Source organism: Protopterus annectens, chromosome 16.part0, assembly GCF_019279795.1.
Source record: "Protopterus annectens isolate FY-2018-M chromosome 16.part0, PAN1.0, whole genome shotgun sequence".
NCBI classification, from domain to species: Eukaryota; Metazoa; Chordata; order Ceratodontiformes; family Protopteridae; genus Protopterus; species Protopterus annectens.
This window is the reverse complement of record NC_056750.1, coordinates 674,942,756-674,964,357: the sequence shown is the minus strand read 5'-3', so window position 1 is coordinate 674,964,357 and position 21,602 is coordinate 674,942,756. Positions and strand designations below refer to the sequence as shown.

At 42.4% G+C, this 21,602-nt stretch overlaps 1 protein-coding gene across 1 annotated transcript in view; it reads right to left on the bottom strand.

Annotated features, from left to right (window-relative positions):
• Nucleotides 1-21,602, bottom strand: part of EHMT1 (euchromatic histone lysine methyltransferase 1) — a 1,716,251-nt gene that overhangs the window by 340,846 nt on the left and 1,353,803 nt on the right. The window contains exon 24 of the mRNA XM_044058169.1: nucleotides 18,615-18,759. Coding sequence (XP_043914104.1) covers nucleotides 18,615-18,759 — 145 coding nt within the window. The remainder of the gene's footprint in view (nucleotides 1-18,614; nucleotides 18,760-21,602) is intronic.

Here is a 21,602-nt window from a genome sequence, read left to right as displayed (position 1 = left end):
ACATCATCAAGTATGTCCAAGACAGGAGGTATCGCCAGAGGTCTGTGTTGAGGTAACAAAAGAAATTCCCTAAGTCTTTTCTTGGAATCAGAAAAGTCTTGGCCTTCCCAATGGAAGTGTTCCCTCAAAGTGTGCAAGGTTTCCCCAAAGGAAAAATCCTCAGGAGTAGATACAGAAGGAATGGACTGCTCTGCATCCGAATCTTCAAAAGGGGAGTAAGAGTGTTCCTCTACATCAGAATGTTCTGAAAAAATGGAGCCCTGATCAGAAGAGGGAGAATCTTCCTCCACTCTGGGTCTCTTGTCTGGAGGGGGCTGGGAACCCCTGATAAGAGTAATTAAATCCTCAGCCATTTTAAGCATCTGCTTTTTAGGCATGGGGCCTGGAGATGGGCCCTGTGCAACAGGCCTCTTGGGATGCCTGGCTGATTTGGATTTAGTAAAGGCCTTAATGGAAAAGGAAGATGAGGGTCTAAAGACACCATGGGTGGAAGTGGACCTGTCCACATTAGGAGGCTCAACACTCACAGTGGCTTCGGTGGTTGTAGTCTGGGTAAGGGCCGAGGTACCTGCGGTCTCAGTTACAGAAGACACCGCCAAAGAAGTGTCGTCGGTGGTCAGGGACTGCATAGGCGTCTCGCTGAGAACCGGACCACGTGTAGCCAGTTTTGGTGTGGTGTCGGTGGGGACCACAGACCTCGCGTGTCGGTCCTTGTCCTTGCATTTTTTGGACAAAACGGCAGTCGGAGTCCCCGACGACATTTTATAATCAAAGGCTTTACCAAAAAAGTGTTGGGCGAACTCCGCCCGACGCTTAATAGTGCGTTTATTGAAAGTAGCGCAAAAGCGACAGCCCGAGACGTCGTGGTCTGGGCCTAAACAAGGTATGCAGAGGGAATGGAAAGCCTTATGCGGTATTTGCTTCCCACAAGAAATACAATTGTTAACTTTTTCTGACATCGGTCTGAGGCAAGAAAAGTTTCAACGAGGTACTTAGCTTTAATGAAGACTTCGGTTTCCAATTTTTCGTAAATTCAGGAGCTGGCCGACCGGCACTTGCGAACTGCTTCTGCTTCGGGCACCGCGCGGCAAAAAAGACTGAAGAACATGGCATCGGCTGTGTCTTATATACCCCTGCCTCACTGACGTCAGGAGAGAAAGCGACAACAACCGACGCCGGACCTAGACTTTGGAATTCGGCCGACCGAGGACCCGCCTGACGGCAGAAAACCCATCTGTGATTACTGCAGCTGTATGCACGATGAACATCCCCTGAGCCTCTTTCTAGATTCAGAAAAATCTTGGCTCTCCTAGTGGAAATGCTCCCTCATGGCATGCAAGGTTTCCCCAAAAGAATAGTCCTCAGGAGGAGACGCTGAAGGTATAGATTCTTCAGCATCAGAATCCTCACAGGGGGGAAGAGAATATTCCTGATCAGAAGAGGAATCAGAAGAAATAGAAACCTGATCTGAAGATTCATAGTCAGTGTCTTGCCTAGGCCTCTTATCAGGTGGGGGATGGGAAACCCTGATCAAGGTAATCAAGTCCTTGGCCATTTTGAGCATTTGTTTTTTGGGCATAGAGGCCTGTCCACGTGGCTGTTGAGTTTGTTTCCTTGCTTTAGAAGGTGCTTTAGTCTTTGCCTTTGAAGCTGAAGTCGTTTTAATGTAAAGATGTTTAGGTCTGAATACACCCTCAGAAGCCGGTACCTGCTCAGCGGCTCCGGACCCATCTGAGGGATTAGTGTCCGAGGTTCCAATAACTTGAGTATCCAGCGGCATGGCCGACTCCACATGACAGTCAGTAGCGGCCTGTGACTCTAAAGTAGCGGGCGTCAGGGGCTGCGAAAGCGCCTCACTGAGAACCGGCGAACCAGCGACTGGCTTAGGAGAAGCTTCGTCGGTTTTGGGCCTCGGTTGTTTTTCTCTATCCTTTTCTTTGCGTTTTTTGTAAACTCCTGTAGTCGGATGGCTATCTGACGACATTTCGGGATAATTAAACTGGTGTCCAAAAAAGTTTAAAGCAAAATCATACAGACGCTTAATAGCATGTTGGTTAAATCTAGTACAAAACCGATAACCAGTAACGCTGTGATCAGGGCTAGGCAAGGAATACAGTAAGAATGAAAATCCTTATGAGGTATTTGCTTTCCACAAGAAATACAATTATTAACTTTTTCTGACATCGGTCTGGAGCAAGAAAAAAGTTTCCCCAACGGGGTACTTAGCTTTATTGAAGACTTTGGATCTGAAACTCAAAACACGAAAATCTCAGGAGTTGGCCGACCAGCATTTGCAAACTGCTTCTGCTTCGTCATATATTCTGCCTTATTGCCATACTTGGGGGACAGGCGTCTGGTAAGTCCATGGATTTGTTTAAGTTTGATTCTGAACATACTTTTGGTGGAAAGGACGGATTTGTACGAAGTGAGAGACTGTCCTTGTGGAACAGCATATACGGGGGGTTGATAGACAATGCTTGTAAATTCAAAACCCTCCTAGCTGAAGAAAATAGTCTTCCAAGTTAAGAGCTTCAAGTCACAGGATGATGCAGGCTAAAAGTGGGAGGGGGAGAATCATTTGGGATAATACAAAATTCAGGTTCCATGGAGGTAGAGGTGATTTAATGGGCGGTCTCAACAGAATGGTACCACTCAAAAAGGCTTTGCAAAGTCTGTGGGACATAACACTTGGCCCCCGCTTCTCCTAAATGGAAATTAGAGATGGCTGCTAATTGAACTTTGATAGTAGCTGCAGCTGCCCAGTCATGAAACAGCTTCTTTAAGAACTCCAGCACAGGAGATATAGGTGCAGAGAAAGGGTCAATACAATTTTCCAAGGCCCAGAAGGAAAATCCTTTCCATCCGCTGACTTATAATTTCCTCATAGAAGCTTTATGAGAAGAAATCAGGATTAGCTGAACTGAAGGTGAAAGGTCTGGTAGCCTGGCTATGCTTGGAATAGGAGCAGCCAGGCTGTCCACTTGAGGGTTTGAAGGGATGGATGGACTCTTCCCGACAGATGGGTCAAAAGGTCGGGAACGGGGTCCAGAATCCAAGGCTCCTCCTGAAGATAAGGCCACAGGAAGGGAAGCCAGATTTGATGAGGCCAGTAAGAAGCGACAAGAATTAAGGCCCTTCTCAACAGGCTGGCTTTCTGAGGAACTTTGGGTATCAATGGGATGGGAGAGAAGGCGTAGAGGAGACTCGAGGGCCAATTGTGTAAAAGTACATCCCTTGGGGACTCTGATAAGGGCAAGGTAGCTGCATTTGGCGTTCATGGACGTGGCAAAAAAGTCGCAAGGCTGGCCCCATTTTCAGAAAATCATTTCTGCTATGTCTTATTTTAGGAACCACTCATGAGGTATCAGAATTGCCCTGCTGAGTTGATCTGCTATCACGTCAGCTTTGCCCGGAATGTGTGTTGCTACCAGAAAGCATTGGGAGGAGGTCTATCACTGCCATACTCTCAGGGTCTCCCGGCAAAGGGGGTAACTTCTGGTTCCCCCTTGCTTATATACCACACGACCAACATATTGTCCATTTGTATTGCAATCGTTCCTAGCGGAAGAGAATCTTGGAATGCCTGCAACGCTAAAAGCACCGCTCTCATCTCTAGGACATTAATATGCAAGGAGGCCTCATGATCCTGCCAAGTGCCTTGGACCATCCTTCCCTGATAATGCCCCCCCACCCTATCTGAGAAGCGCCTGTTGTCACTGTGGCTATAGGCCATGGAAAAACAAAGGGTTGACCTAAAGTCACTTGAGTGAAGTGAAGCCACCAACTAAGGTCTTTCCTGCAAGATTCCATAATCATAATTTGGTGGAACATGAGTAGTCCCTGCATGGACCACCGAGTGAATAGCAGCCATTGAAGAATTCTCATATGTAGCTGCACTAACAGGATCACAGTTATTGCTGCTGCCATGGTACTTAGAACTTTTAGAAAGTACAGTTGTGTACACTTACCATAAATGTAGACTGCCGCCACCACCACCAATTGAAGTCATCACTTATTTGGCACCAAGGCAGAGGAGGTCTTAAAAAAAGATGGAAGAAAAAGCTAAATCTATGCATTGACAGCCTTCAGGTCCCTTCTCTCCCCAGGAGTTCTATTGATCAAAACAGGCAACACCACTGTGATGTGTACATCAACAAGCAGGGAGGGACTCACTCCTACCAACTATGCAGGCTCGCCATGACCCTTTGGCGCACAGCCTCAGCCACGCAACTACACCTGTTAGCACAATTCCTGCCAGGCTCTCAACTTTCTGGCAGACAACTTAAGCAGAAATCTTCTGGACCCACACGAGTGGCAGCTAGACCAAAGAACCTTCACCCTAATAACTCAGAAATGGGGCACCCCGAAGGTCAACCTCTTTGCTTCCCACTCCAACCATCAACTCAGAAGTTCTGCACCAGGGAGCCTCACTGCAAGGCCTGGAAAGTGGATGCCCTATCCTTCCAGTGGAGCAATCTCTCCGTCTATGTTTTCCCCCCACTACCTTTCATTACCAGGGTACTGCTCAAAATAAAGCAGGAAAAACAGAGGGCAATTCTCATTGCTCCAGACTGGCATCGCCAGCATTGGTACCCACTGCTGCGCAGCCTGTCCCCTCTGCCACCATGGCATCTCCCTCAGATTCCAACCCTCCTAACCTAGAGGGAAGGAGAATTCATGCATCCCCAATTTCAGACGCTCAATTTGGCAGTCTGGCTTATTCCCTGACCACTGAACAAGCTGTCAATCTCAGTAAAAAGGGTCTAGAGCAGCTATACTTCCAGGTTCTAGATGTTATACGCAAGGCCAGATGCCCTAGCACTAGAAAGTCTTATGCTCCCAAATGGAAAATGTTCTGCTCCTGGATCCAGGCAAAGGGAGCCGATACTGCAAAGCCCTCCCTACCTCTCATCCTGGATTACCTAGCTTACCTGCTACACAGTGGTCTCTCCTTTTCCTCTATTAAAATTCATGCCTCTGCTATCTCTGCTCATGTCAACACTGAGCAACCACTTTTCTCACATCTTATCAAACAGTTCCTAAGAGAGGTTACCAACTTGAGGCCACCCAGAAGAGCACCTACCCCAGCTTGGGATCTAAACTTTGCATTGGAAAAGCTCACCCTAACCCCCTTTGAACCAGCAGCTTCAGCAGAGTTAATGTTTCTTCATAGGTTCATAGGTTCATACTAGGCTATCTGCCCGAGGGCATTTACAAGCCTAGCCCATCGTTTTGTGGCTTACGCCACCCCTTTAGTATGGGGAACTATACCCATTATTTTGCTGAGCCTCTGTCGAGCAGTGACACTGAGGTAATCCCTGGGGTATATCTGCGATCTCCCATCCATTGGTCAAGATTTCTCTTGAACAAGGCCTGCTCTGCCTCACATGTACCGGGATTTTGTTCCACAGCATAGGGAGTCTTTGGGTGATGAATCTATCCCTCCAGCACGTCCTATTAATAGCCGTGTCGAGGTTTAAGTCTCCCGCCCTTGTGGCACTGATGGATCTAGATTTTTTGAGGTGAAGCATATTCATCAAATCTGGGTTTGACATGGCCTTGTATGTTAGGCAAAGGTCACCTCTGAGCAATGGTGGCGACTGAATAGAGCTGGAGTTCTTTCAGTCGGGCAGCATAGGATAGATTTTTGAGACCCTTTATCCTTTTGGTGAGGAACTTTTGTGGCCTCTCCAGCTGCTGGATTTTCTGAGTACACTTTGAACACTTCTTAAACCCAGAGGGTTTAGTATCTTTTTGTTTAAACATGTCAGTAGCAAAAACAACTTATAATACAACTATGTAAATATAAAAAAAAACACTAAGGGAAAAGACCTCTAATGAAAACGAGCTAGCTTGGTGGATAAGGGAAACACCAGAAAAAAAACTGCTTTTCTTTTTTTTTTTTCTACAAACTTAACAGATCACACACACACACACACACACACACACACACACACACACACACACACACACACACACACACTCATGAAAAGAAGTCCTCTAACTAAAATGGGCTGAGCCGCTCTCTAACCTAAACGAGCTAGCTAAAACCAATTTACTTAAATAAAGCACACAGAAATGGTAGAAAAAGCACTTTACATAAAACAGGGCTAGAATGAAAAAACCCTCTAAGTTAAATATATATGTTTAACTAGCAACACTCCAAACTTCAACAGCTCAAAAAACAATGAGCCTAAAGTAAAAACACAGTTATTCAAAACAGTTATTTAAAGGACACAGAGAAAGGACGGGATAGGGAAGGAAAAAATAGGTCTCGAGATTAACAACAGCCACAGTAAACAGCAAAGTAATGAACACAGTCAAAAAAGTGTTAAAAGAGTGAATTAAACTAAGTTAAAAGAATAGTTGTGTAAAATCTTACCATAACCATAAATGTCTTTTTCCTCCATGTTGTAGTATTCATACTGTGGGATTTTCCGCATCAGGCGACCCGATGTCGGCTCCTATACAAAAGCTTAATGTAGGTGCGTGGGACGTCACACGCAGGGCCATAAACCAGGGACCACAAATGTGACGTCTGCACGCACAGACCTCAGAAACTGAAGCCCAGGAAATGGTGTACAAAAGAACAAGTTGAGGCTAAGAAGCAAATGTCCCTGAAGGGTTGTACAAATTAGCCTGCAGGGAGTGGATACAGAGGTCAAAAGACCAACCATCCAGTAGAGATAGAAAAAAGGGGGTATGGACGGTGGGAAGGAATACTACAACAAGGAAGAGGAGGACAACTATGGTTATGGTAAGATTTTACACAACTATTCTATGTTCTTATATTCCTATGTTGCAGCATTCGTACTGTGGGACAGTACCACAGATTAGAAGCAGTGAAGGGAGGGGGCAGAGCTAGAGGATTCCAAGAATCTTTGCAGGATTGCCTTGGCAAATCCTGCTCTGGCCCTGGAGACCTGATCTAGCTTGCAGCGTTTTGTGAAAGTGTGAACTGTAAACGACCAGGTAGCTGCTTTCATTCCATGATGGAGGCTGTGTCCAGCCCTTTAAGAAAGGCTCTGGAGACAGCCATGCCTCTTGTGGAATGAGCCCTAACTCCTTGAGGCAATTGTTTGCTATGATGTGAGTAGCAGAAGAGAATGGAGTTCCTGATTCAACAGGAAATGGTTTGTTTGGAGACTGCCTTATCCAGAGCTCTGGGGTGGCAGGAGATGAACAGTTGAACAGATTTTCTGAAGGACTTAGCTTTGTCTAAGTAGAACCTCAGCTGTCTGTGCACATCTAGGGAATAAAGGATCCTCTCTCTGGTATTAGCTGGAGAGGGAAGAAGGCAGGCAAGTGAATGGAATGGTTTAAGGATAGTTCGTTCACCACTCTGGGCATGAAGGAAGGGTTTGTGCGCGCAGGGCCACCCTGTCATTGTGGAAGGTGATACAAGGAGGACAGGCCATGAGTGCCTGTAGTTCAGACACTCTTCTAGTGGAGGCAATGGTCACTAAAATAATGGTTTTCCATGTGCACATTTGTAGAGAAGCTGCGCTGACTGGCTCAAAAGGAGGTAAGGTGAGTTTTTCCAGCACGAAAATGAGGTCCAGAGAGGAGGGATGGGTTTTCTTACTGGTCTGATGAGCAAGACCCCTCTCAGGAAAAGTTTAACGTCCAGTCTGGAAAGCAATGGTGGCTGTAAAGGCAAGCAGGCTGAAATGGCAGAAAGGTGGACTTTCACTGAAGAATACACTAGTCCTTCCTTAATATTAGAGCTTGAATATATAGCCAAGGACAAGTGAGGGATCCGCCTGAAAAGGGTCCCTGTCCTTAAGGAAACACCATTTTGAGAATCTCTGTCATATAGACAAATAGTTTTTCCTAGTAGCTGGTTTCCTGGCATCGCTCAGGACGGAGAGCACATCCTCTGAGTAATGTTGTCTGAAAGGGATCAGAAGTTGATGACCCAAAGAGTTAGATGTGGCAAAAGCAACTTGGGGTGAATGAGAGATCCCTTTTATTGTGTGAGCAGGTCCACCTTGTGGGGTAACTTGTGGTGATTGCCCTTGGCTAGGGAGAGAACGGGAAACCAGTGCTGACTTGGCCAATAGGGAGTCACCAGCAAGACTTCTGGTTGGTCATTCTTGATCTTTAGTAGGACCTTTTGTATTAGAGGGAAGGGAGGAAAGGCGTACAGGAACAGTCCTTTCCATGGAAAGCTGAAGGCATTCACCCTTCAGGCTAGTGGAGTGTGATCCCTGGTGCAGAATTTGTTTAGTTGTCTGTTCTGGGGGGAGGGAAAAAGATCCACTTGAGGTGTGCCCCACTGGTGGACGATGTCTAAGAAGGTGTCCCTGTGTAACATCCATTTGTGTTGTTGAGAGGATGTTCTGCTGAGTAAGTTTGCTTGTTTGTTTTCCTGAGAGGGAATGTAAGAGGCCTGCAGGAAAATAATGTGATTGGCTGCTAGATCCCAGATTTGTAGGGTTTATCCAGCATAACTGGTATATCTTTGTCTCTCCTTGTTTGTTGAGGTACCACATGACAGCTGTGTCTGTCACAATGTGGAGTAGCCATGGCTGCAAGATGGGAAGGAAAGCTTTTAGAGCCAGCAAGACTGGTCATTTCTCTGACATTGATGTGCTGCTTTTGCAAGGTGGGGATCCAACGGTGTTGTACCCTGAAGTCCTTTAACACTGCCCCCCCCACCCTAGGTCTGATGCATCTGTTTGCATGGATTGAGTGGTGGTGTGGAGGAGCTGAAGAAGAATGCCCAGGTTCTGTCTGATTTGCTGAATCCACCACTTCATCTCTGTTTTTAAGCAGGGCACAAAGGGAATAAGTTTATCTAGTGGATGTTGGCTCAAACCACACATTCTTTAGGTACCATTGGAATTTTTTCATGTGCATCCTGGCTAATGGGAACATGGGAATAGTAGCTGCCATGAGACCTAGGACTTGCAGAAACTGTCTTGCAGAGAGGTGAGATTCTGAAAGTAGGCTTAGAAAATGGGTAGAGTGACTGCACTTTGTCCGGTGGGAGAAAGGATCTCATCCTGATCCTGCAGCCTAGGAATACTTTGTCCTGTTGAAGGAGAGAGGATTTCTGAAGGTTTAGTGTGAATCCCAAGTTGTGGAGGAGACCTGGTGAACTTGAGATGGGTCTGTAGGGTGGACTCTGACTCTGCCAGAATGATAATGTCATCCAGGGTAAAGGTAGATTTGGATTCCCTTGGTTCTGCAAGAGGCAATGGCTGGGGCCAAGCACTTTGCAAAACCTCTGGGGGCTGCAGACAAGTCAAAGGGCAAGACTTTAAATTGAAAGTACGAAGAGTGGCCAGTAAAGCGCAGTAGTTTCCTGTGGGATAGCCTGACAGGAATGTGCAGGTAAGCATCCTTTAGGTCCAGAGTGACCATGAAGGCTTGGGAGGGGATGAGGGGTAGGCGAGTTTGAAGGGAAAGCATCTTGGAGGGAACCTTCAGGAACAGGTTATGATAAGTCTAGGATTAGTCTCCAAGGGCCATTCTTTTTTTGGAACTAGGAAAAGATGGGAATAGAAGCCTTGGTCTTCCTGTCCTGAAGGAACTGGTTCTATAGTTCCTTGAGTCAGGAGTTCTTTCAGAATGAGAGGGAGTAGATGAAGTTGACTTCTTGGAGGGAAAGGGATTCGTTTTGGTCTTTCCTTCCAGGAAATATCCTTTTTGGATGATGGAAAGAACCCCAAGATCTGCTGTGATGGATTTCCAGAAGGGAAGGCAGTGGGTAAGGCAGGCGGGACAGAGGCAGTTGAGCAAGACAGTCTTGCTGAAGAGGGGCCCCCCTCTGTCTGAAAAGGGCTGTTTGGCTGGTGGCTGAGAGTTGGGGGTCTGGAGTAAGGCTGTCTCCTGGATGCCCTGCAGGGCTTTGAGGAGGAAGGGCATGACGTTGAAAAAGTCCTTCTGACAAAGGATGTTTTTGTTGAGCAGTTCCTATAATATCTAGGGAAGAGGGACACCAGCAGATGTTTAATGTCTTGAAGTTCTTTGTTTTTCTCTTGTAAGTTTTTGAAAAGTTCTGCTGAGTTTTTCCCAAATTAAAGATTGCGGTCCATAGGAGCATCTGTGATTTTAAATTTAAAATCCTCTTGTAGAGGTTGTAAGCGAAGCCAGGAGTATCTGCATAAAGCTGAAGCCTCTGCTGCATCGTAACTGCACCTGTTAAGAGTGTTTGGATACTTGTGCAACTAGAGCCAGGTTTGATGCAATGTCAGCTTTGGTTGGACAGTCTGGGGTAGAGGCCAGCAAGATGGAAGCCTGGGAGACAAGGTCCAGGGCATATTTAACCATGTGGGTTTGGTAATTAATAGCCCTGAAGGCCAGGGTAGAGGAGGTGTATACCCTTTTTACCCATTCTGTCCATGGTTTTGCTGTCTGTTGGCAAAAGTGAAGCAGAGGGCAACTGTCTAGACGGTCTGTCTGGAAACACAGCAATAACTGCTGGGTCAGCCAGGGGAGGTTTAACCAGAAATTTCTGGTCATTAGGCACTTTGCAAAATCTATCTGACCTTTTAGGGGCAGGAGGTTGTGAATCAGGGTTTTTGGAGACAGAGTTAAAGGCATCCAGGAAAGCTGGAAACACCAGCGGAATAGCTTGAAAAGGATGGTGACACAAGTTTCAGAAGTTCAAAATATCTTTTCTGGGTATCTGACATTAAGGCAGTACCCCACTTGAAGTACTCTTTCATTTTTGTAATATTTTCCCCAAACTTAATGTCCTCTGGTAGGGAATATCCTTCAATAGAGTCTTCGCCTGGGGAGTAATAATCCACAGGTGAAGCAATTTGAAAGACATAGGAAATGGATTCTTCAGAAGAGTAGGACTGCTCTGGTTCTTCTTCTTCCTGAAGAGTAGTGGTTAAAGGTAGAGAGGAAGCAGAGGCTGACCTGGGGCTCAGCACAGGAATGTTGGTAGGTGCAGGGCCTGAGGGCCCAAGAGCCATAAAGGCCGGCATTAGTGAGTTGGTAAACGATTGCCAATCTGGAGCTCCTTGAGGCGTGGGGCTCAAGTGTTCAGTCTTTTGTTTCTTCTTTGTTGGCATGGGCTTAGGGGTAGGCTTAGAGACAAAGGCCTGGGCAGGAACAGGATAAGTCTTGGTCAGCCGATCAAGTGTTGGTTCCTCCTTGACATCGGTTATGGCCAGCATTGGACTTAACTTCACGGACATGCTTTCTGTGGCTGCAGAAACTCTCTCTTCCAGAGGAACCGTCAAAGCTGACGGAGTAATAGGATGCCCCTCGGCCCCTATATCGGTAGCAGGTGGGACATCCGATCGTGGAGTGGCATTGGGAGAAGGCCTGGAAACCTTGGCCTTCTTCCTCGGTTGTTCAGCTTGGGCGGCCAACTTGGGATCCATCCTGAGAGTGAGGCATTTTGGTCTTTGATTTTCCAAATACAAGTAAAGTGCAGGCAGTCGGGCTGCATAGGGTCTTTGGTACGAAAGACTAACAAATGGGGCAGGTCTTATGGTTGTGCTCCTTTCCTAAACAAAGCACACACTGGTCGTGATTGTCTTTATGCTGTACCTGGTGCCCGCAGTTACATTTGCTCTTTTTTTCAGACATCGGCTAAAGGGGGATCTACAGCAACCAAACAAGTGTACGCAAGAGACAAAATCCCCAACGGGGTACTTCTCTTTAGAAGTCTTTGATCATAGGAGTGAAGCGGCTGAAAAGGTCTGAGGTGTGTGTGTGTGCAGATGTCACATTTATGGTCCCTGATTTATGGCCCTGCGTGTGACGTACCACGCACCTACGGCAGCCAGAATTAAGCTTTTGTATAGGAGCCGACGTGGGATCGCCTGCGGCAGAAAATCCCACAGTATGAATACTGCAACATAGGAATAGAAGGACATCTATTTTTAATCTCAAAACAGGAGGGGACTATTAAGTTTAAAAGGAATTAAATGATTTTAGGCAAAATGGCTTAGCCAGAGCCAGTATGAAGCACCTGATCGGTTTAGCAGCAAACGAGATCTGGGGAACTCCCTATGGCATCATGGCATAGGGTGTAAGCCACAGGTTAGTTGAAGACCTTGAGCTTTTGTAAATGGCAGTCTCAGAACAGAGGATTGGTTCAGAACCCAACCAGTACAGAATGTACGCGAAATAGGACATCACATTTTTAGGAATATAGTGAAGGGACAGAGCATGAGAGTTTCTCATTTAACTGATAATGAGGAGGACATTTAAGGAAGAAATTTTAGACTTGAAGACTAGATTCTCTGAAAGGTGCTCTATAGATAATGCAACGCAACACATACTAAATGAGGTCCAGAACTGGAGGAGAAAGAGCTAGATCACATTTCTCGCATACCAAAGGAAATACACAGGAGAAAATGGTAGCTAGGAGCAGTGCATGCTTTCCAACCTATTATTCTAGTAATGGGAAGATCATTACTGATAGTATACGAAAATATTGGAATATCTTAAGTCGATTCAGATATAAGGAATATAGTGGGGGGTGAACCCAGTTTTAATTTAAAAATAGGAAATCCCTTAAGAGGATGCTATGCTACCCCAATGAAGGCCCCAAAGATAAAAATTTAAGTATGGTACCCTTCCCTGTAAGGAATGTAATTTTTGTAACTTCTTAGACAATACTAGTTGTTTTGTACATCCAGATTATTGGAATATAAATAGGTTTAATGTAATTCGGAAAATGTGGTCAATTTGGCTGTCTGCAATGCCTACATGGCTCTTTATGTGGGAAAAAACAATAGGATATTCCGATTTAGAATTAGGGAACATTCACAGACTATTTGGTACATAGTCTTAACAAATGCCCTGGCCAAACATGTTTTGATAATATGGTGTTAATCATACTTTCAAGTTTTTAGTCATGGAGATTACTGCACACAATAAAAGGGGAGGAGATACCATCAACAACACGGAGACATCAGAGACCAGGTGGATAACAAGACTGAGGGCAGACACAGGAAAATGACTCACTGATAGGGCGCCACTTCAACCCATACTGAAGAATAGGAATCTTTTTAAGTAATACATATTTCAATAGATTTAAACTGATGAAGTTAACATTTCACTTTATGTGCTATGTTTTATGTTATATTGAATGTTGCTTTTATGTAATGATGTAGTTCTTTTAAGATAATTGTTTTTCAGTTGATGAGATTTGTATTTGTAATGGAATGAGTATTTATACCTGTGATGTCCTTGAGAGTTTATTGTCTGGTAAAATAGTGGGTTGCCACAACAAAAGCACTCAGATTGAGTAAACTTGTTGGATATACTATTACTTGTTATTTTTCAGCTGTTCAGCCCAGTGGATGTTGTTGTGGAAGTCTGAACTATTTTATTTTTTTTTCCACTGAACTGTATTTCTGCCACCTACATTTGTTTGTGGATTGGACTAATCTGAAAGGATACTTAGAGCTACGCAATTAAGGCTCATATATGTAACACAAAGAATAGATTATAAATCAAAGTTGAAAGGGATGACAATGATGAAAATTGCAGTGTTTGGAAAGTAAGGAGAGAGAAGGATTTTGGATATTAGTCTTAAGGATAATACCCACCATACAAATTAGATTCATATAAGTTACAGAAAGTATTCTAAGAACTAAGCCAACAAGGGAATGGTAAAAGGAGATTCTTCCTTTAGGAAAAACTAAGTATGGGTACAGAAAATAAGCAAGAGGGGGGCTGGAATTTACTAGGGAAATTAACAGAATGGGATGAGGTCAAGGAGATGTTTGGGCTGAAGGTTAGGAAACCGCCCTCCATACCAGGATGGCAATAAAGGTAGACCTAAGGGTACAGGGGAGTTCTAAATTAAAGACCAGCTCTGGTAAAGTTTTTAATAGAGTCTAGAAGAGAAGCTGCTGTTAAAAAATAGCTATATTAGTAGGGTATCTAAAATATTGCACGACAACCATACAAATCTATTAAAGGAGGTTAGGAAAGACTGGGAAGAGATACTCTAATATCCTTGGGGGGGGGTCTTTACCAATCTGGCTCTTGCCTATTATTTCAATCCCGTATCTCCTCATCCTTGGTTAAACTTACTACAAATCAGTTATATTCTCTGTCAGGCCATATTTCAACCACTACCAAGTGAACCCATCTTTAGTGACTTCACCAGGGCAAATCTACTTCACCCTGTAGAAAACTTGGGAAAAATTCCCAACAAACCACAGGAAACAGGCCCAACTAAGAGAGCATCTACCTTTATCACCCACTTTCACTAGAACTAATACAGCTGCAAAGTAAAGACAGGACTTAGACACCTTTAAATATAATGGTACATTTAAGGGAAAAAACCTCACTGGCAGAACTCCAGAATTAATAAACACTGCATAACAAAAGCAGGAAAATGGAAAGCTGAAAGAAACCTCCACCACTTAAGTCTACAATGAAACTTGTAACACAGAGTTTAAGAGCACGACAAAAAAACGTAAAGGGGAGAATCAGTTTATTACTGTTACCAGTTCTGAAGTAAACAAGTACTTCTTCAATTGTGCCAGGAATTTAAAGAATAATGCCCAACAATGCAGTGAGTGTACTCGTGATAGTATCACAAAGTCATGAGTGTCAGGAAATAATCGCCATCTTAGCAGACACTAATTCTGACATAAGGTCTAGATCAGGTCAGCTGCCTGTTTGGTTTTGTGAAAGGACAGGTCCCATCTCCAATACAGAGCATGCTTCTTTGAAAAGGTTACAGAAGCTGTGGACAGTGGTCACTCAGTTCATGCTGCTTATCTCAGTATGTCCAAAGCTTCTGACACTATCTCCCTTTGCTCATATTACTGAAAAATTACACAATATAAAATCCCTGTATTGTCCACTGCATTGCAAAATGATAGTCTCTGAACTTAAAGCTATAACTTGTGGGTTATCCCAGAGATCAGTGCCTCCCCCTCTCCATTCCAGAATTTATTTTGGAAACATCCAAGCTCATATCCCATAAGTGCTGTTAAGTATACAGAGGACTGCAAGCCGAGCACTATTACTGACTCATCCACTGATATTTAACTGCCCTAGCAAGGAAGGAGTGAAATGTGCATATACTTGGTGTACCAACAATGGACTTAGGATAAATGTAAAATAAAGTGCAGTACAGTAGCATTAAACGAAAAAGCTGTTCCCACCTCATATTTTATAAAAGATATTCTTCTTCAGAGGTACACATTCATAAGAGATCTGGGTACTTCTGTGAACTCCACTCTCAATTCGACTATTTCCACCATATACAAGAAAGGTTTCCATCTGACATACTTAATTTGTAAGGGAATTCATCATTCTGCTGTACTCTCTTCCCTTGTAAGGCTTACTGAATACAATGTCCTCTTTTATACGTACAAGTCCAAGCAAACAACAACTGAAGGCGGCCATAGTGACTTTTAACCAAGAAAATTACAGACCTTAAATCCATCAACTAAACCAAGAAAGTAGCACAACTCTCCTTAAACATAATAACCTAACAGCTGATCCAAGGGGACCTACATCTTGCTTTACAATCCATAAATAAATAAATAAATAAGAAAAGGAAAGCAATCTTGCTTTGTTCCCCAAACTAGTGGATCTCCAAACAGCCTCACCAGGGACCTAAATCTAAACCATCACACATGACTTACTAGAGGGATAAGGAGTTAACTCAGCATATTTCTAGCCTATGGAATAAATCAGAACACTACTTACCCCTGGCTATCTTTATGGCTAGTCTTGATGACTGGATGGATAGACACAATTTTCCCTAAGGGTATCATGCAGGGCTCTGCTTGATTTGGGAGATGAGTACTATTATGTCCTCAAAAAGGAAAAAAACGTTTTAAGTGAGTCTACTTTAAGGTGTATATGGCTAGGTATCGTACTGGTCCCTGTTACTGCTTGCTTAAAATTGTTTCTATGTTCCTGATCATATTAATCAGGTTTTACAGTTTTAAAACTGTTGCTTCATGGAAGGCTTATGTTCATACGCACACTTGGGTCCGACTATATTTGGGCTCGACAGAATAAGTCAATTAAATATTCTTTAGTGATTTTTTTTTGTCACAGTACATACACTGTGCATCCCCCGACTTCATACTGCAGCAGTGAAAACCAAACATGAATTTTGTAACAAGTGCATTTCCTCCTGCCAGTTACACCACTTCCTAGCAAGTTTCACGTCACTCATAACAGGAAGTTACGGAGCTTATGAAATTAATTAGCATAAAAGCCATCGGTATGCTTGCTACATGTTACAGAGGAAGGGATTTTTTTATACTAAATAGTGTGTGCATTTATTTTTATTACAATTTTTTTCTTTGTCCTTTGTTGACCAGGTTAGTCCCACTAGGCTAGTAGTCTCTCTTCAGGGAGATTTTAGTGAGGTGGTACTTGCACTACTAGGCAAAATTTAGCAAGGGTATCAGGAAACTTCCCCTACTCTAACAGGTGTCGTAGGATCTCTTACATCCACCTGGGCTACCATCAAAATCAAGCAGATGGGGCCTTGGTTTAATGTTTCATCAAAAGGAAGGCAAACTCAGGAGCGTCAAGAACTTTCAAGACAACTGGATACTGAGAAATAGGCTTATTACATAAAAACTGAGAAATTAAACCAGTAAGTTATCAATTAGGGCAGATTTCAGTTACTGGTAGTAATTACACTGCCAGGATGCAACCAAAGTAGAAGAAATTTGGGGAAAGCAAGCAAATATATCACAAAAAAAACTCATCTGGAAAAAAAAAAAACCTTGCAGTTAATCAGCAAAAAAGTCCTGTGCAACTTTAAAGGAAAAATAAACAAACAAATCTTGTGTACTCTGAAGTGTTTAAAAATAATTGGATAACTATATAAAAAGTCAGATGAAAAAAGGCTGGAAAATAGAAACTAAGAGTGTATGCTGAAGACAGGATAAATCTGCAGAAATCAGAGAATGAAAATTAATCAATGAGGGCTGAATGGCTTTTCAAGAAGTGCAGTTTCAAAAAAATACAGTTGCAAGGCAGAGCAAAGCAGTGTGTTTTTTTTCCTACAAAGAAACTAGAAAGAAAAGACTGCATTACTTCCAAAAAAAGTATAAAACCAAAAGCAAAAACAATGAGATGCAAGTCATTATAGCCAGCTCTCTTTTGAATATTTTTTTTCTGGAGAATCAAATATTTTTGGACGCAGAACAAGCTATGGAGAAAATAAAGCTTAGTCAACCAACACTGAGCCAGAAAGGTGAAGAGGATTCTGATGTTCAATCTTCTTAAGAAAACGCACGCAATTTGCCAGTAACGCCTCTTCCACTATTACAAAGGACAATGCTTCAACAAGAGAAAAAATGACCAGCAGCTGACTAATAAAATGAGTACATTGGATTAGAACCAGAGACCAGTGTTGGGAGATTTGAAGGAACAGTAAGAAAACTTGCAACAATGTGAAATTAGTTAATCTTGGGAAATATAATGAGCTTTCGGTAGGGATTATTTGTGGGAAGGGGCTGTAACCCGACTTGCAACAGTGAGAATGTATCAGGAGAGAATGAAGAAATTTTAACAAAAGTAGGTAGAACTGTACAGAATCAGTCCAATTAGAGGGCTCCTTTGTATGATGGCCTCCCCCAGCCAGCTCTTGCCCTCACTGGGGAATACTGAAGATGGGGGAAATGACTGAATCTGACAGAGGGAAGGCTAAAAAGGTGGTCTCATGCACAGCAGCAAAAAGAAAACAAAAAAAAAATGTTAAGTAATTTGCCAAGCACCGTAAACCTCTCAGTGTCACTCCATAATGAAAGTAATACACTAAATTTGGCAATTTTTTACTTTGTCAAAAAAACTGGTATCAGTGAATGGGAGCAACTCAAAAATACCACTTACCTGTAGAACTGTTTACTAAGTGTTTCAGAATAACATGCTAGTCTTAGTCAAATGCACTTTTTTCCCCACCAGGTTGTGTGTGCCTATGTGACTTACCAACACTGGCTTTACTTTAACTCTTCAGACAGACAAGGCCCACTAATTCAAACACACCTTGGGAGTTCCTCAGTGGTGTAAATAAAGATCTTGGCAGCTGGTGATACAGGAAACTGTAAATAGCCAATGGCAAAAATTTTGAACCCAAACAGGAAGAAAGCACCATAAAGTGTAAATAAGAACAGGCTACTCCTGCTCGACAATTTAGTACCACAATCGCTTGGAACAAGAAGATACCAGGTCTTCCACAGCTTTAAATACAGATGCGGGTGAATTAAAATACCTACTATGAACGTATTCTTGCTTTGAGAAAAAATGTCCGCTTTCTTCATCAGGAAAAGCAAAACATATGAATATGTCAGAGTCAAGTTACTGGTTAATGCAAATGTCATCAAGTAAATAAATCATCGTATGCCGTACTCTTTGGTCCCCTTCAACCAACAAGGCTTTCAAGTTTTTTTTCCCCCTTCAATGAAATATGCACTTAATATAACCAGTGGAAAGAGGCCTAGATCTTTCTTTCCATTTCTGAAAGTGATTTATCATCAGTTTTCACTGTGGGGTTCATGATCTTTTTGTTGCTACACAAATTCCCCTCGCATATGAAAACAGCTCACTTAACACATTAAGAATATATTTTATCATGTCCAGAAGACGTACAAGACAAAATACATATCCACTACAAAAATGGATTAGAACAGCCTGGGTATTTGTACCTGTAAATGGGTGATGTTCCTATCAATGTTCATAGGTGACGTCACACAATTCTGTGAAACATACTTGTATTCTGTAGGGTATGGCTCATCATCCACAGTGTTGAGACATGGGATTGGCACTCGTTCATAACCACGGGCTATATCTCTGGTAAAGACCAAATAAGGAGAAAGGAAGGAAAAACAGGAAAATGAGACGTTGTAGTGTTAAGGTGCAGAACACCAGAATGCCATCACGAATAAGTACCTGTGCTACTTTTTGTAGTTCTTAGCTTTCAACTGAGATCAACTTTAACAGATCTTAACTGCTTACACACAAACTGGGAAAATGTAAAAGTCACATCAAAAACAGTACTCAGGGTTTACGTCAAAGTATGTCTGCACATTTACAAGCATCATGACCAGCAGTACACCTTAAATGAACTAGTGGCAGGTAACAAATGCCATCCATTTCTCTGTTCTGAGTTCCAGAATAATGCCTTCTCCTACAGCAAGCATCTGATCAAAGTTACAGACTGCTTCATCATAAAATTAACATTTATAATCAGCACTTCAAACTGTGGGGACTAATGACATGAACAGATACAAGTCATGTGAAGCACCACCTAGAATTCTAGACCTTTGAGATAATCTCTTACAGCAGAAACATTTATAGGTACTTCACCAGACACAGCCTTCATAGTTTCAACAGACCATGTTGGCAGCTCCCAACTACACCACTGCGACAATGTCAGTAAATAGTAAAGATATCACCCCCAAATGTAATTTTGATATTTTCTCCTTCATTGCAACCATAAAGGTTTTCGAGCAAAATGAAGTACTCTTCTACCCTTTACTTCTAGGTATGTGGCAAAGGTCTCAAATGGTAACATACCCACCTATGGAAAACAGGTGAAAGGAAGAAAAGAGCAATATACCTGATGCTAGTAGGACCCCCAGGACCCCCAAGTATTTCATATAGGTATTCTACTTTGCTTTGGGGTGTCTGTAACAGCACACCCATATACAGCACAGTCTTGAGCATTTGTCAAAAAAGCAAAGGTAGAAAACCACAGGAGAAAAAGGAAACCAAAAAAAAAAAAAACAACACGGATTCTCCACCAAACAAATTTAATGTGGCTTAGCGCCTTGGCAACATCAGCCTTCCTTGAGCACAATACCAACCACAATTGAATAATAACAATTAATTACTCAATTAATACATCAATTTAAAAAAGCTTTTACATACAAAAGCAATAAATATATAACACGAAAAAACTATAATATGTTACAAGGTTGCATATAAAAGGGGACAGAATTTAGGAGATAAATTAATTAAAGCTTATTATGTTCATCCTAAGGATCAATTAAGCTATCCATTATGCACTTATGGTACTACTCCTTGTGGTTCTTGTAATATATGTTCATATATCAAATTATATTTTGATAAAATAAATGGAATCAGGTTTATACTAAATAATCAATTTACATGTCATACTACAGGAGTTATTTATTGCCTTAGGTGCCCTTGTAATCTTTATGTGGGAGAAACAAAAAGAAAATTCAAAATTAGAATGCAAGAGCATGTTCGTGACATCAAAAGGGGAGCAATAGAAAGTCTAGTAGCTTCACATTTTATGGAACAACATAATAGTAATGTGAATTGTTTGGAGTGTACTATTTTAGAAAAAGTTTTTGTTAGAAAAGGAGATGATAGATTGTTAAAAAATATTTTATTATTTAAAGAAACTATTTATATATTGAAATATAATACATTATCACCTAGTGGTCTTAATAAAGAAGTCAACTGGAGATGTTTATTGTAACATATTATAGTTTTTTCATGTTATATATATTTATTGCTTTTGTATGTAATGCTGCTTTAAACAAAAAAGCTTTTTTTAAATTGATGTATTAATTGAGTAATTAATTATTATTCAATTGTGGTTGGTATAAAAGGGAGTATGTATTTATTACTTTTTGTGTGCTCAAGGAAGGCTGATGTAAGCCACATTAATCTTTGGACTTTTGCTGGTTGTTTCTTGGATTTATGGATTAATTCTCTTTTTCTGTTCCTTCTGTGAATGGTTTGACTATGGATAATTTTTGATATCTGGCTCTTGGATTGCCACCAACTCTGACCCTGTGGTAGGCTGTATGGACTTGCCTTTCCCTCATCAATGGCCTTGTTGGATCCAAAGTCTGCAAGTTCCATCCTGAGGTGAGGCTAAGATCAAACAGCTGTCCTAAGGGACACCATCCGTCCCATGGATGCTGTGTTTTGAGATGTTTGGGGGCTACAATCCTCTGAAGTTTGCACTGAATCTGTCAGCCAGTATGTTGGCAATGTGTGTAGGTTCAGTAATCTTCACATCATTTTGAACTAATTCTGAGCATATCTGGGAGCTTCCTCCTAGGTTTCTAACATAGCTCAAGAAGGCCTTATGATTGTCTTTCTCTCAAAATTTGCCTTGGATGATTTTATGAGAGCTCTTAGTTTTTTACTTATAATGATCAAAGGTGTCTTACATTTCAAGGATTTTGCTCTATCTTGTAGTAGCTTCCTCCTTTTGTTGTAGAGCTTGTTTATGCCTGGGGTCCACCAGACTGGACGCTTGCCTTTGGTACAAAGAGTCTTAGTTTTGTTTGGGATTGCCTGATCCATGCAGTCCTGTAGGTGCGTGTGAAGTCGGCTTTTGAGAAGTTTTTCACTGTGGTCTTTTTATTTCAGGTGGGGCGGGATGAGGACCTCCAGCGAGATTAGTTTGTGATCTGATCTCACCAGTTTGTGATCCCATGTTCGTGATGATGAGATCAAGTATGTTTTCTCCTCTTGTGGGGATGGTGACTAGTTGTTCCATGGCATTTGAGTTTATGAACTCCAGGAACCTTTGGGCTAGAGTGTTTGGGCTTGAGTAGTGTTCCCAGTCTATATTAGGGTAGTTGAAATCACCTAGTATGATGGTGTTTGGAGATACATTTATCCCAATGTTTTCAGGAAGGCCATGTGAG